Below are 15,441 nucleotides of genomic sequence, written 5' to 3' on the forward strand. Positions count from 1 at the left end.
AAACCTTATAGCCAAGAATCTTATTTTAAATCCCATTTTATATGAAATATAATTGTTTGTTTCTAAAATATTTGTTCAGCTTCTGCCTGTCAACTTCTGCCTGTTATCTTTGCGTTGCCTTCCTTAAAGCAGATATGCAAAATTTAAGGATGTCAGTATCAATATCTATTCTACAGGTCTTTAGGGATGCTTTGAATTTGAAACATTTATGCTTTTAATAGAACTCAGCATGAAAATGTAGTGTCTTAACCCACAGAATTTTTTATTTAAAAATTTTAAGTAAATGGTAGAAAACATTCCATTGGTGTGCATACAATTTATTTATGGTTTTGCTATATTAACTGCTAAATGACAGATACAGACAGTGGCTTGGGCTTTATAGTATTCTTGTAGTTCCTTTGTACCACTTAGTATTTCAATGTTGTATTAGCTTCATATGTCCTGTAAATGTGAATTAGAGGGAATAAGAAAAATCTTTCATTGGTATCACTTTTAAATTCTGAACAAAATAGAGACCATATACTACTCAAGTTCCTAAGAATTTAAGATTGCAAATTCCTAAGAAAATGTAGTTAAAGTAAATGGCAGCTAAAAGTAATGATAGTAGTAATAGTTGCCAAACATAAGAATTACATTGTCATTATTGGGTAGAACCAAGATGTTTGAAGAAAGCAGTTTATACATTCTGAATATAAACAGGCATGCTAATGTTACTGTTAATATTAAAAATAAACACAGACTTGAATGATTCAGTTATCTGTTGACCACCAAATAGATACAAGGGCCTACTACAGATGTTCAGATATATAAAGAGAATTAAGATTTAGCACTGCATTACCGGGGTCTTTAAGGACTTGTTTGAAAATAAAATCAAACATGGAAAATTAAATCAGTTAAAACAGCCATTTTGGTAGAGCTGTCATTATTAGGTAGAAGTTATTGAAATGAACTGAAGAAAATTAGTTATGTAGAAGTGGAAGGGGAGACTCTAGAGCAGCATTGTCCACTGAAACTTTCTATGATAATGGAAATGTTCTACAATTTGCATTGCCCATCGTGGTAGCTCCTAACTGCATGTGATCTGAGCATTTGAAATATGGCTAGTGCAATTGAGGAAATGAACTTTATTTAAATAGCCACATGTGGCTAGTGGCTACTGTATTAGATACTGTAAAGATCTGTGATTGATTGATAGTTACAAAGCTTTAAGGAACAGATGGCTGGCCTCAGTTCTTAAAGGAGTGGTAGAATTTGAGTAGCAAAAGCAGTAAGGAATTCCAGTCTAATGTTCACGATTAGCAGCACTATTAATACTCTATCAGTAATAAAATAGACATCTCAATCAATACACAAAATCTCAAAGCTTTTACAGAGCATAATTGTTTTGTAATAACACCTAGTATAAAGTTTGTTTTTTAGTACCACATAGTCACATTATTCACTTTGCAGTTATTCATGTCTCATTAAGAAAACTGCCATTAATTGTGACGAGGGATGTTTCTGATTCATGGTGGCCAGTGGAAACAGATGGCGCAAGCTAGGACTTCGTTGCCACTGGTCAACCTTGAGAGATAGTGTCTCTATCCATATGAAAAGTATTCCCATAAGATGATAGATGATGGGATATGCATTAGGGAGAGAGATTACTTTCCTCGCACTTCCAAGTTTCTACGTAAAGTAAATACAATTTTATGTGAAGTACATACATTATCTTTTCTAATTCTGTTTTTAAGTTGCTAAAGAAATCATAGTTTCAGCTTTCTTCCATTTTCATTTTTTACCCCCCAAATGATTATTTCACCATTGTCTTAAAATGTACAATGCACATACTAAAAACTTTGAACATGATCACTACAGTAGTATTTAGTTTTTCTCTGCAGTTATTGCTTACACAGGTTTCATGTCATTGAATGATAAACTTCATCAAGGCTTGGGGAGCATGAGATATATAGGAACAGATAATGGCAGTAGGAGAAAAATCCTTGAAGGACACTATGACCCAAGAGTTACCCGCAATGCCAGCCTCCTCTACACCTTCCTGGTATGGCTGTAATTTTTTTTTGTTTCACAAAATTTATTAAATCTTACTGAAATTCTGACTATGATCAGTGCTAAATACTGTTTGTTTGTGGTCCAAAACAGTGTTCTAAGAGTACTGAAACTGTATAATTACATGGCATATGGGGTGTTAAAAATCTGTAAAATTTTCTGCATTACTAAATCACGAAGATGGAAATATTAGAGGAATTATCAGAGTAACCAGCATAAGTGATATCTAAATATAGAGAATCTATTTTAAGGTCAGGTTTATTCTCCATATCTTATTGATAAAGGAGCAAGACCATAGAAATTACTAAAGGCCTAGTGATTGCTAAAATTATAGTGATAAGTAGAAGTTCTCTTTTTTTTTTTAATTCAACTATAAACCAAGGTGGTTCAACTCACTCTGGGAGGGAAGATGGAGGAGGTAAAACAAGTAGACTGGGTTTTTTTTTTTTTTTTTTTACCTGATTTACTATTAATAAATAGTAAATCAGGCTTTAAGCTTTCCTTCATTCAAGTGAAAGGTGCATTTGGGGAGGTGGTTAAAACCATTAAATTATATCTAAGATTGTTCCTTTTTAAAAAACTTGGTTCTTATAATCCTAAAGATTAATTTTTGTCACAGTCAGTGATAACATGAGACTAGTGAACGTTACTGGAATTAGGTAATCATAAAAACCATGATTTTCATTGTTAGGTTTTATATTAAAATCTTGCATAGGAATCATTGTCAAGGTATTTGATGTCTTAATCTGAGATTTCCAGAACCTTAGTCGAATTGAACATCATATTCGTTTTCCTCTGCAACTACTAAAACACAGTCATCATTATAAGGTGATTGGGGTGCCGCTGAAAAAACTGTGGTGAAACCAGAATCCAAACTTCTTTTGTACAGGAACCAAACGACTGCTCCCAAAACTGTCAAAATTACTGTGCTAGCAATCACCAAAGCTGATATTAAAATGTGGTTATCTGAAAAGGAAAAGACAAAAGAAAATATGGGAAATCAGGATACACAAGTTGATAGCCTTGCTTTTTGGGGAGCACAAATATAGTTTCATCACATAAATATTTCACTATTTTGAGAATTTCTCACATTGGTTAGAAAAACAGTTACACACATTTATTCCTATCAAGATTTATATTTCTTAGCTTGAATAATTGCCATACTTCAAAATTTGAAATAAACTTTGCAGGTCTCCAGTCTACTTTAAGATCCTAAAATGGAAATTATCCACACTGAAGGTTTCACCATATATTTCTGTTTGCATATATCATTTTATGTTATCCAGAGTATACATGTGCATAGCTTAAAATTCATAGTTCTACAGGGTATGTAATGATAATACTGTGTTCTTCCTGCCCTACTACTACTCACCCTTAATTACCATTCTTCAAAGCAGCCACTCTTGTTACTTCTGTTATTTGCCTCCATGCATGCTTATACTGTTCTCTGATTTTAAAATTTTTTTTTAATTGTAAAATATGCATAACAAAATTTACCATCTTAACCATTTTAAAGTGTGCAGTTCAGTAGCATTAAGTACATTTACATTGTTGTGCTGTGTCACAACCATTCAACTATAGAACTTTCATCTTGCAAACCTGAAAACTGTTATTAAATATTAAGTCCCCATTCCCCCCTCTCCCCGGCAACCACCATTCTACCTTCTGTCTCTGAGGCTGACTACTCCAGGTACCTCAAATAATTAGAGCCATACAGTATTTGTCCTTTTGTGACTGGCTTATTTCACTTAGCCTAGTGTCCTCCAGGTTCATGCATGTTGTAGCATGTGTCAGAATTGCCTTTTTAAGGCTGAATAATATTCATACTATGTATATACCATGTTTTACTTACCCATTCATCTGTAGATGGACACTTGATTTGGTTCCACCTTTCTGGCTACTGAGAATAATACTGCTATAAACATGGTTGTTTAAATTCTGTTCAAGTCCCTGTTTTCACATCTTTTGGGTATATACTGGATCATATGGTAATTCTACGCTAAATTTTTGGGGGAAGCTCCTGTACTGTTTCCACGGCGGATGCACCATTTTACATTCCCATCAGTAGTGCACAGAGGTTCCACGGTCTCCACATTCTTGTCAACACTCGTTATTTTGTGGTTTTTTTTTGGCTTGGTTTGGTTTGGTTTTGGCTGCACCGTGCAGCATGTGAGATCTTAGTTCCCCAACCAGGGATCAAACCCATGCCCCCTGCAGTGGAAGCACAGAGTTTTAACCACTGGACCACCAGGAAGTCCCTCTGTTTTCTTTCTTTTCTTTCCTTCCTCCCTCCCTCCCTTTCTCTCTTTTTTTCTCTTTCTCTCTCTCCCTTTCTTTCTCCCTTTCTTCCCTTTCTTTTTTCTTTTTGATAGCCAAGTTAATGAGTGTGAGGTGGTGCTTTGCTTGATTTTTTTTTTAGATGTTATATTCATCTTATAGAAGAGTGAGGATTTAACTCTCCTATATACACATGAACCCAGTGAACCCATAAACACTCCTTTCCTCCTCTTCTGTCATAGCAAGCTCCAAACTGAGTAATCATGATATTAAGGAAAAAATAAGGGCAAAAGAATAGGCATTTTATAAAAGAAGATATCCAAATGGCTAATAAATGTGTGAAGGTGCTCAACTTCATTTTTCATCAGGGAAATTAAAATAAGATCACTCGGACTTCCCTGGCGGCGCAGTGGTTGAGAGTCCGCCTGCCGATGCAGGGGACACGGGTTCGTGCCCCGGTCCGGGAAGATCCCACATGCTGCGGAGCAGCTGGGCCCGTGAGCCATGGCCGCTGAGCCTGAGCGTCCGGAGCCTGTGCTCCGCAGCGGAAGAGGCCCGCGTACCGCAAAAAAATAAAAATAAGATCACCCTACATACCCATCTGAATGGCTAAAATTTGACAAGACCATCATCGGATGGACGTAGAGCAAATGGAACTTGTCAGCAGGAATGTTAACATGGTTCAACCACTTTGAAAAATTATTTCTAATAATGCTAAACATTATTAGCTACCCTATGGCTGTTTCAAGGAAAATGAGAACAAAGGTCCAAAAAAAAAAGTATGAGAATGTTCATAGTACGATCACATTCATGCCAGACTAATAATGATCAAATATCCATAAACAGGAGAATGGACAAATTATGGTGTGTTTATAAAGTAGTATGCAGCAATAGAAAAAGTACAATATATATGTGCAGCACTGATGAATCAAAATATTCTGACTGAAAAAGTTACATTTATGTGAAGTTCAAGAACAAACAACTCTAACCTAAGATGATAGAAAGCAAAAGTGGTTGCCTGTGGGGTGGATGCTGGTAGGGTGGGCATTTATTGGGAGGGGCATGCGGGAATTTTGTGGTGTGATGGAAATGTTCTATCGCGATTTGAGTGGTGGTTATACAGGTTTATACATAAGCAACCATCAAGGTGTACATTTAAGATTGTGCATTTTATCCTCAGTTAATTACACATCAAAAATATGGAGGTTAAAAACTATGCTACACAATTTGCAAAAATTTCATAACTGGCATTCACACATTATTTTGGGGGATGCAAAATGGTACAATTTCTCTGAAACTATCAGTATTGATCAAAGTTATATATTCATGTTCAATACGGCAGTTATATTTCAGGGAATCTAAGATAAACATGTTTTTGTGCAAGGTGATTCATTCCTTGCAGCACTGTAATAATAGCAAATGTTTGGAAACAACCCAGTAGGGGTCTGGAGTTGGTAAATAATTGAATGTATCTATACAATGGAAGAGTATACAGTTGTAAAAAAGAATGAAGATTTATCTATAGGTAATGATATGGAGAGATATTTAGTGAATAAAAAAGTAAGTCATATCTCTTAATTTGTTTATGTTGGCAAAAGAAACACTAGACATTTAAAGAAGAAACTGAATTAGTGCCCAATAAGGGTTCAGGTAGAATAGGATGGAAGGAGACAGAGTTTTCAGTGTTTGCCTTATATAGTTTTGCTTTTGGAACCATGTAAATATATTACCTGTTCCTTTCCCAAAAAATACATTTAGTAAGCCCTAAGACAGATTCTTCATGAACTGTAATTACAACTATAAGAAAAAATTTTTTTAACAAAAGATGCAGTCATTTTCCACAAAAACAGATGATGGAGCAATGAGGAGATAGAATTTGGTTTTAAAAAAATGTTCATTTCATACATAACTTGCAGATATATTTAAAGTGTCAAGTCTTTCTGTATTCTTATAAAAGTTGTTCTACTTTACACTGTCATATAATTAAAGAGGTCTTCAGTACTACTTTAATATGCTAGAATCTTAATATATTCTTTCTTGTGGGAAAAATTTAACAAAAGACCATACTTACCTGATAAATATTTCTTTTCATATGGGACTAGAATACAAAAGAAAATCATAATTAATTTAAGTATGCCTTATTCTAAGAATGCTTCTAAACACTTTCAAAGTAGTTTAAAACGAACCCTTTAATAGCTTAGTATTACCCATATTTCTGTTGCTTGGTCATGTGTCTGTATTATCTGTTTTGAACTCAGTTTTTTTAAAAAAGGATGTAGAGAGGTAAAAACTCATTAGCTCAGTTGGTGGAAAAAGAATAAGGGAACTCAAGAAAAAGACAGTGTGATGAAGTGAGGGAAATAAGAGGATTTGGGTTGGAAAGTCTGTAGAAACAGTAAAAGTATACAATTGTGACCTTACCTTGGTAGTACAGACTTGCTCACTATTTCTGATGTTTTGAAGTTATAGTTTAATTAAAAATTAGGCTTATATAATGGTGCCCTGAGGCATAGTATATGAAAAGAACCAACTTTCTAAAAATCCAACAAATATTGGAAGTCAAATGCTACTACCATAAAAGTGTGACTGATTAGTCAAAAACCCCGCTGAGGCAAGTTTAAAAAAAAAAATTGTATGTAGTTCCAGATGTAAAGAAAGGAAATAATCGGAGGCAGATGTATAGTTTTGGTTTGCAGTTGGAGTAGAAGGGGGGAATATTAAGGATGCAATGCGGGAAATGGCTGTTTCTGTCTTGTTTCAAGCAACCCAAAATCGTATTTTGAAATTTAAATGTCTTTAGTGAGAAAACAATTCTTTCTACAACATAAAAGAACTAATGTTTAACAATAATATGAAAATATTTTGGGACAGGATAATTTTGTTCATTAGAAAGCACTGTGATGTGTGAGAAGAAAACTTATACTTTAATCCAGAGTAAATTATAAACTATGATGCAATTTTTCTTGGCCTAATCAAAGATGTCCTTGAATCAAATTCTTTTTACGCTAACATTAGAATTCTGGAATCAGCCATGATTATTTTTCACCACTTCCACTGTTTAACCAAATCACAAAGAGGCTATTATAATTCCTTTGAACAACATAAGAAATTTTTGACTTCTTAGAAGCTCTAAGAATAAGCAGATAGAATAAAAGTATGCCTGGTTCACATGATCTGGCCCTACCTCTGAAATGTAATAGGATTACATATTTGACTTCCAAGAGTCTTGGGAGCAAACCAACCCAGTATCTTCTGAAGTCTTACTTCCTCTTTATATTGAGGCACACATCACAAAGAAAATTATTTTAAAACCAGCCCTATTTTCCCCACCTCTCTTAGAATGGAAAAAGGCCTTCAATTATACTTACTAGCTGCTTTACAAAGGGTTCCTTCCACAGAAGAAACTTCACAATTTCCTTTTTTCCAATCACCTGTCTTGGTGTGCAAAAAGGCACAGGTGTCAACTAGATCCTCGCCATCTTCTTGGTCTGACCACTTAACAAATGTCATATTTGACTTGTCAAACCACTTGAAGCTGGCATCTGTCAGTTAAGGAAAATTTTTAACATTATGACAGTATAAAATGTGTTAAAAGAAAGTCAAAGAAAGGGTCTAGCTTTATTTTTTTTTAACTTTTTGGCCACGCCTCATGGTTTGTGGGATCTTAGTTCCCTAACCAGGGATCAAACCCGGGCCCTCAGCAGTGAAAGCATGGAGTCCTAACCACTGGACCACCAGGGATTTCCTGGGTCTAGTTTTAAAGGTGGGAAGTTACTAAGATATGTCTGGTCTAAACTTCTGATTGTAGGATTTAAATTAGAAGGAGGAATATATCCTGTACTCAGGCAAAGGATACTGGTTCAAAAAGGTTCTGAAGAAGATCCCATTTGTGATTAAAATATATATATAATTTTCATGAAGAAATAGTCAAGAAAATAGTTAAAATGTTAATGGTAACCTTAGTAATTTCATTTCATTTTGAAAATTATGTACTTTCTATTTTCAACAGTGACAATAAATACATTTACATAGTATTACCCTGACAGTTGTCTATCTTTATCCTATTGTTGACACTAGTACCAATTTTTATTACCCTACCATATTACAGAAATACTGAGTCTACAGCCATATTTTAATCCAGATGAAAGAATCAACTTTAACTTTCATATGTGACACACATTGAGCTGCTCAGGGGAAAGCTGTGGTACATGGGTGCATACTGAAAATACAGTCCCTGGAAACCACAGGAAATAGCGAACTACAGAATTGAAGAATCTAAAAGAAAGTTATCAGTTTTACTAACATTAAAAAAATGTAAGAAACAATTTAAGTATAAATATCACTTACCATCTGTGTCAAAAAACATGCCTAATAGGATATCATCTGGGCCTTTCCATTGCTTTTGCAAAGTATCCAGTATAAAAGCGTTTTCTTCTTCATTATGTATGCTTATCATGTCTGCTCCTGAAATTATTTTAGGGAGAAGAAATCAGCATGTTCCCCAAATCAATGAAAATCACATGAAGTATATACAAATTACACATTATTATAATACATTATATTTTACATCCTTTTAAAAAATTAAGCTTGAAAATGTCATGCACATTTCTGAAGAGACAATATACTCATGAGAAAAGTAAAATGATAATGTGATAAACTGAACAGAATCATACTTTTTATTTCATTCACTTAGGGTTAGTAATCTCGTAAACAACACGGAAAGAAAACATCATGGGAAGGCTGGAGCAGCAGAACACACTTCCTGCATCTCAACTTTTCACTGCCCCTTCCTCTAGCAATCATGGCCCCTCCTGCCCTCAGTTCACAATTATAGGGAGGAGTAGCTCTGACCACACTCAGGAGAGCTGAAAACTACCAGGGCAACTTGCCAGAACAGTCCCAAGACCTAGTGAAGTTCAAGTAACAAGCAGTCTCTGACCGGCCTCACTTAACTGGCCATGTGCCTGCTGCCTGAAGCCTATGCCTTCCCATATTTTCCTCTGTGGTTGCCCTTAGGGAAGTCCTGGTTAGGGAAAGTGATAAAGGAGGTCCTTGGTCCTTGTTCTCATTGGATAGCTGATATTTCCTAGTACTGTCTCACCTGGTTTGAGTAAGGAGCAGCAGCCACATATATTTTATGTCTCACATTTTCTAGCCTTTCAATCTAAAAGCTACATAGCAGCCTATAAAATATTAGCAATAACTTCACTTTTCCCAGATATATTTAATCTTGTTTCTTTACCCAACAAAGATTCTCTTGCAAATTAAAAAAAATCATTCCACTGTCTTAACTGGATAACACTTAGGAGAAAACGCTAATGGAGTTTGTTTCTCTCATGATATTGCATGTTTTTGCAAGTGAAGAATGAATGATGACATCAGAGCCTAAAAGCAACCAGAAATCTGGTGGGGAAGGTACATCTAACCCCTGGGAAAAATACATCCTTTCAGCTGTACTCAGCTAAGTGAGGAATAAACATCAAAATGTTTCTAAGAAACATGACTTTCCAGTCTCAGTAATTTTAGAAGTTAAAATTTTCATAGTTTTCCAAGGAGAAGTCATTGATCCTAAACATTTTTTTTTTTAACATCTTTATTGGGGTATAATTGCTTTACAATGGTGTGTTAGTTTGATCCTAAACATTTTTAAAGTTATCTTGGAAGCTTTGGGTACTACGACTAATCCAGGTACTACATGGAGAGATGAGGAAGTCTTTCCTATTATTAAATTACATTCTTCCCAAATCATCCTGACTTAACAAAAACTTCCGAAAACTTGAGAATACTGCCTTGGATCAGTGGCTCTCCAACTTTAGTGTGCACCAGAATCACATGGAGGGCTTGTTAAAACAATGTTGGCTCCTACACCCAGAGCTTCTGATTTAGCTGGAGTAACATGGGGCCTGAGAATTTACATTCCTAACCGGTTCCCAGGTGACACTGATGCTGCCGATCCAGGGAACACACTGAGAAATTATAGGAAACTTAAATAATAGGCCATTGTATTTATGACACCACTCTAAAATCAGTAACTTTTTGGTAATTAACAGATATATGGAGACGAGAAAGGACCATTAGGTCATGACGTGGTAAGAAAAATTTGTATTAGGCAATTACTTTCACATCTTCTAAAAGAGGCTTAAAAAATAAATTTAACTACAGGGGAAAAGAAACTACAGGACCTAAAATCTCCCCCCAAACAAACCATACTGTTAAAGAAGAAAAACTGGGCAGACTAAAGCTCTGTTATGAATAAAAAATAACAGGCAAACACCTTAACAGAAGAAAAAAAAATTGGTCTCAGACTGTTAAAAAAGGCAGTAGACACGTATAGAAAACAAACTAGTGCTTACCAGTGGGGAGAGGGATGGGGGAAGGGGGCAACATAGGGGTGGGGATTAAGAGGTACTATTATGCATAAAATAAGCTACAAGGATATATTGTACAACACTGGAATATAGCCAATATTTTATAGTAACCAAAGATGGAGTAAAACCTTTAAAAATTGTGAATCACTATATTGTTCAACTTGTAACTTACTTAGTATTGTACATCGACTATACTTCAATTAAAAAAAAAGACAATTCACCCTCACGAAAGGAAATGTAACACAAGAAGTGTGTGAAAAATGCAGTTTCACTGGTAAAAGAATGAAAATAAGAGTTTCAGACGTGCCAATTAAACAGTGCCGGCTTAGGGTGTAGAAAAATAGGAACTCATAAGTGGTTAGTTGGAGTAAAAATTAGTAAAACTTTTTGGAGACAATTTGGCAAGATGTATGCAAGGCAATCGTTGGCTCTGCTCAGATAGGCACAATCATTGATGATCATCACATTTACAACACTGGAAGACTGGAAATAATTTAATAACCAATATTAGAGGATTAACTCAATTACGGCATATCTATATAGAGGAATAGTGTACGGTTATTAGGAAATATACATTCTATATTTACTGCCATGGAAAAATATGTTTAAGGGAAAATGTAGATTATGGAAATATATATGTACATATAGTATATACATGTATATATACATATATATCAAATATTTATTAAAATATATCTGCCTGAGGGGTTGGAAGTCTAGAAGGATACTCACCAAAATGTTAATAGTTATTACATTTCCTTAGGATGGTACAATTTAGGGTAATTTTATTTTTAAAATATTTGCATATGTGCTTTTCTGTATAGCGACTGTGCACTAATCGTGTAATTAAGAACTTTTAAAAGAAAAGAAAAAATAAGACTGACCTTTAAAATACTTAATACTTTTTTTTTTTTTTTTTTTTTTTTGTGGTACGCGGGCCTCTCACTGCCACGGCCCCTCCCGTTGTGGAGCACAGGCTCCAGACGTGCAGGCCCAGCGGCCATGGCTCACGGGCCCAGCCGCTCCGCGGCATGTGACATCCTCCCGGACCGGGGCACGAACCCGCGTCCCCTGCACCAGCAGGTGGACTCTCAACCACTGCGCCACCAGGGAAGCCTCTAAAATACTTAATACTTTAATCCAAAGTTAGAATTCAGCAAGTTTCTCTCTCTCAGTCATAGCTCCATTTTCAAAAATTCTATTATGGTTTTCTTATCAGTTCTAGCTGCTATCACCTCCTGTTAAATGTCATACAGACTTTTAATCTGTTTTACCCTCATACTTACTTGTATTTAGTTGTGAAATGTAACCAAAATGCCATTTTAGAAAAATCCTCAAGGGAAATATTTAACTAGGTTAGAGTTTAGGCTTAGGTGTTCATAGATGAGATTTTCATTCCTTTCTCTGACCTTGTGTCAGCCAATGGAACTTGAATGATTTTTAACATTGCAATTTAAGTAAATACTGTATAAACTTAATATGTCAGGAAAAAAGACACACTTTAATTTTCTTTAACAAATGATAGCATAAATCCCTGAAGAACACATGTGCTCAAGCGAATTTTTTTTTTACAATGCATTACCAGTGATGCTACCTGCTGAGTTGTAATTTGGGTCTTTAATTCTTTTTATGGTTAGTGACATAGCTCATACACAGATCACAAAAAGGAAAGACTGGAAATATTTATTTGTTCTATTATAATGAAAATATCTAAACCAAAGGTAAATGTTGCAAAATAAGAAAAATTTTAGCCTCTCACAATTATTTTCCTAGATGAACGTAACAGTACCCAAAATAAGTACAAGTAACATCAAGTAAATTACCACAAAGCACTGGGAATATTTCTAAATATAGCTCTCAGCAGTCCAAAAGGTAACAAGTCACCTATTTTCTATACCCCTAATTATAGGTTTAAGATAGGATTTTGTATACCTGTGAAGATTTTATAAATCCAAATGTAAATGTCCTAGTATTCCTTATGCTTTTCCTTCTTCATATATAGCAAACACTGAATTCATGTCCACCTACTGTTCTAAACCAAAACACTACCCTAGCCAAAAAAAGTAATGGTAATATTAACCAATTTTAGCTAATTTTCTGATTCATCAATGAAATGGATATTTCCAGAGTGGAAGCAAATGTAGAGGATGATCAAATAAATGATGAGATTATCAGAAATGTATGAGAAATTAAAAAAAAATCAAATCAGTAAGAAAAACTGAATTTATAAATATTTAACTGGGAAAAAAGACATTTTTCTTTAGACACAAGATAAACTTTATAAGCAAATTTATATACAACGATTTAAAATTCCTAAGTGGCTACTCTACTTGAACAAGTAGAGTTAATGGACTTCAAATAATCAAAAATTAGGCCTCAAAGTTGCTGGGTGTTTTCAATTTCATTTTGCTTCTTTTTCTAAAAAAAAAATTAGCAAATACAATTAACTACAGTTTAGTTGTAGAGGAAGTCAGTCAACAAATATTAACTATGCCTCTGTAGAGTATGCAGTTGCTTAACTGCTGAAGTTAAGTATTAAAGCTGGACGACGAAATCTGACCTTGTGGTTCATACAAGCTAATAGGAGTACAGGAACATGTCTTTTCTTGGCTCTGAGCCTCCAATGTAATTTGTTTATTGAAATCTGTGTTTATGTCCAAGTATACCTGACATAAATAGTTTTTAAAAAAGAGATAGAAAATAGTTGTTGGGGAAACACCCTTTAAAAAAATCTTGTAGACTTCCCTGGTGGCGCAGTGGTTAAGAATCCACCTGCCAATGCAGGGGACACGGTTTCAAGCCCTGGCCTGGGAAGATTCCACATGCCGCGGAGCAACTAAGCCCGTGCGCCACAACTACCGAGCCTGTGCTCTAGAGCCCGCGAGCCGCAACTACTGAGCCCATGCGCCACGACTACTGAAGCCCGCGCGCCTGGAGCCTGTGCTCCACAACAAGAGAAGCCACCGCAATGAAGAGTGGCTCCTGCTTGCTGCAACTAGAGAGAGCCCACGCGCAGCAACAGAGACCCAACACAGCCATACATACATACGTACATACATATATATATAAATAAAAATCTTGGAAGACCAGCAAAATTCCTATTACTCCATTTCCTTGGAGTGAAACCATATTAGCATGTCGGAAATGTCTTGTTTTCAAAGAGCCAATGTTCAACACCATTTAGCAAGTAAGGAAAATATGTACTGAGTAGTACGTGGCACTTCGTAGGATTTAAAACTCCTATGCTTACATTTATTCCTTCTATAATAAGTGAATATGATTTTAATTAAAGCAATTTGATATTCTTCCAAAATGTTAATTGGTGGGTTGTCAGAAATTGTGTTTTTTAGATAAAGGGCATTTTTATTTTTATTTTTTATTTATGTAGTTTTTGGTCGTGCCCTGTGGCATGCGGGATCTTAGTTCCCCAATCAGGGATGGAACCCATGCCCCCGGCATTGGGAGCGCAGAGTCTTAACCACTGGACATCCAGGGAAGTCCCAGTAAAGCACATTTTTAAATGCTGGTGTTATGAATATGCTTAAGACAAAATTTAATGAAATAAGAGATTTTTAGATCTCACACAGTAATAACAAGTACCTTGAAATAATCAAGGACTCTCATCTCACCATCATAGATATCTCAGTGGAAAAACATGGTAACTCACACCATCGTTTTCGTTTGAGCTGACAAGTATCACAATAAGAGGCTTAACAACAAGGATGCACTTTGGGCCAAACAGCCAAATATATAACGAGCACCCAAGCACACCTTTTTTAAAATGACATTTTTATTTAAAAGATTTCAAAATGTGAAGTTATATTTCCCAGAGAATACTGAGCATATCATGTAGCAAATACATAGCCTTTTTTAAATTTTTATTTAATGGTATGCTTCTTTACCACCGTCTCACGTCACAGTCCCATGTAAACTAACTTCTGCCCCCACTGCATGCCTGAAACAGTACTTTCAGGGCAGAATAAGAGTGATTAAGAACGCAGGTCCTAAAATCAGACAGTCCCTGGTTTGAATCCTGGCTGTGCCAATGATTTCCTGTGTGACCTCTAACAAATAACTAGTTTTATTCTCTTGATAAAAGGAGGCTAATAATTTACTACCTGATAGGTTTGCTGTAATAATTAAAGCCAGTTAAAGTATATTATGTGCTTAAGAACAGTGCCTGACACAGAGTACTTACATTAAATACACCCTGCTCTTGCTAAGGTTCTGTCACTCTGCTTTGGGCAGTGTGGTCCAACAACTGTCTTCCAGCTCAAGGGTATACCCCAATTCCACTGTTTGTGTCTTATAGAATAAAAGCTGTCCATTTATTACAAGGACCAAGGTAAAAGTGAGATACGACAAAACTATTTTTTAAAGAAATTAGTGAACACTCTTTACTGATCTGTGAAAAAACAAAACAGAAAAAGCTCCTTACCATGGTCAGTACACTGATTTCTGACATCCTCTATGCTTTCTACTTTGATGGCTTCTTGAAGAAAAATGTAACAACTGTCTTGGAACTGAACCCAGGTGGATGAAGGGCAGTCTATGTGGAAAAAGAGATACGCTATTAAATAACTTTAATTTCATGAATTCCTAAAGATAAAGATATTAGATATTAAATTTTCACAAAAGAAAAAGAATGGCAATTTCCCTTGTTAATTTAGCCATAAGGCTCTTGGTCTTTGTTAAAATAAGAAATTGACTAGCGTGATAGGAATTTCTTTTTCACCATTGTACATGT

General features: G+C 35.3%; 1 protein-coding gene across 3 annotated transcripts in view; it reads right to left on the reverse strand.

Annotated features, from left to right (window-relative positions):
• Positions 1 to 2,486: 2,486 nt before the first annotated feature.
• LOC101278050 (CD302 antigen) overlaps positions 2,487 to 15,441 on the reverse strand; it is a 129,214-nt gene continuing 116,259 nt past the window's right edge. For 2 of the 3 annotated variants that reach the window (XM_004266281.3, XM_012531804.3), the window contains 5 exons: positions 15,133 to 15,243; positions 8,674 to 8,790; positions 7,695 to 7,868; positions 6,398 to 6,424; positions 2,487 to 3,015 (listed from right to left, as the gene is read on the reverse strand). In XM_004266281.3, coding sequence (XP_004266329.1) covers positions 2,813 to 3,015; positions 6,398 to 6,424; positions 7,695 to 7,868; positions 8,674 to 8,790; positions 15,133 to 15,243 — 632 coding nt within the window. In that variant the 3' untranslated portion in view covers positions 2,487 to 2,812. The remainder of the gene's footprint in view (positions 3,016 to 6,397; positions 6,425 to 7,694; positions 7,869 to 8,673; positions 8,791 to 15,132; positions 15,244 to 15,441) is intronic. The other variant, XM_049712024.1, reaches the window with a different exon arrangement.

This window comes from Orcinus orca, chromosome 7 (assembly GCF_937001465.1).
Source record: "Orcinus orca chromosome 7, mOrcOrc1.1, whole genome shotgun sequence".
Taxonomy (NCBI): domain Eukaryota; kingdom Metazoa; phylum Chordata; class Mammalia; order Artiodactyla; family Delphinidae; genus Orcinus; species Orcinus orca.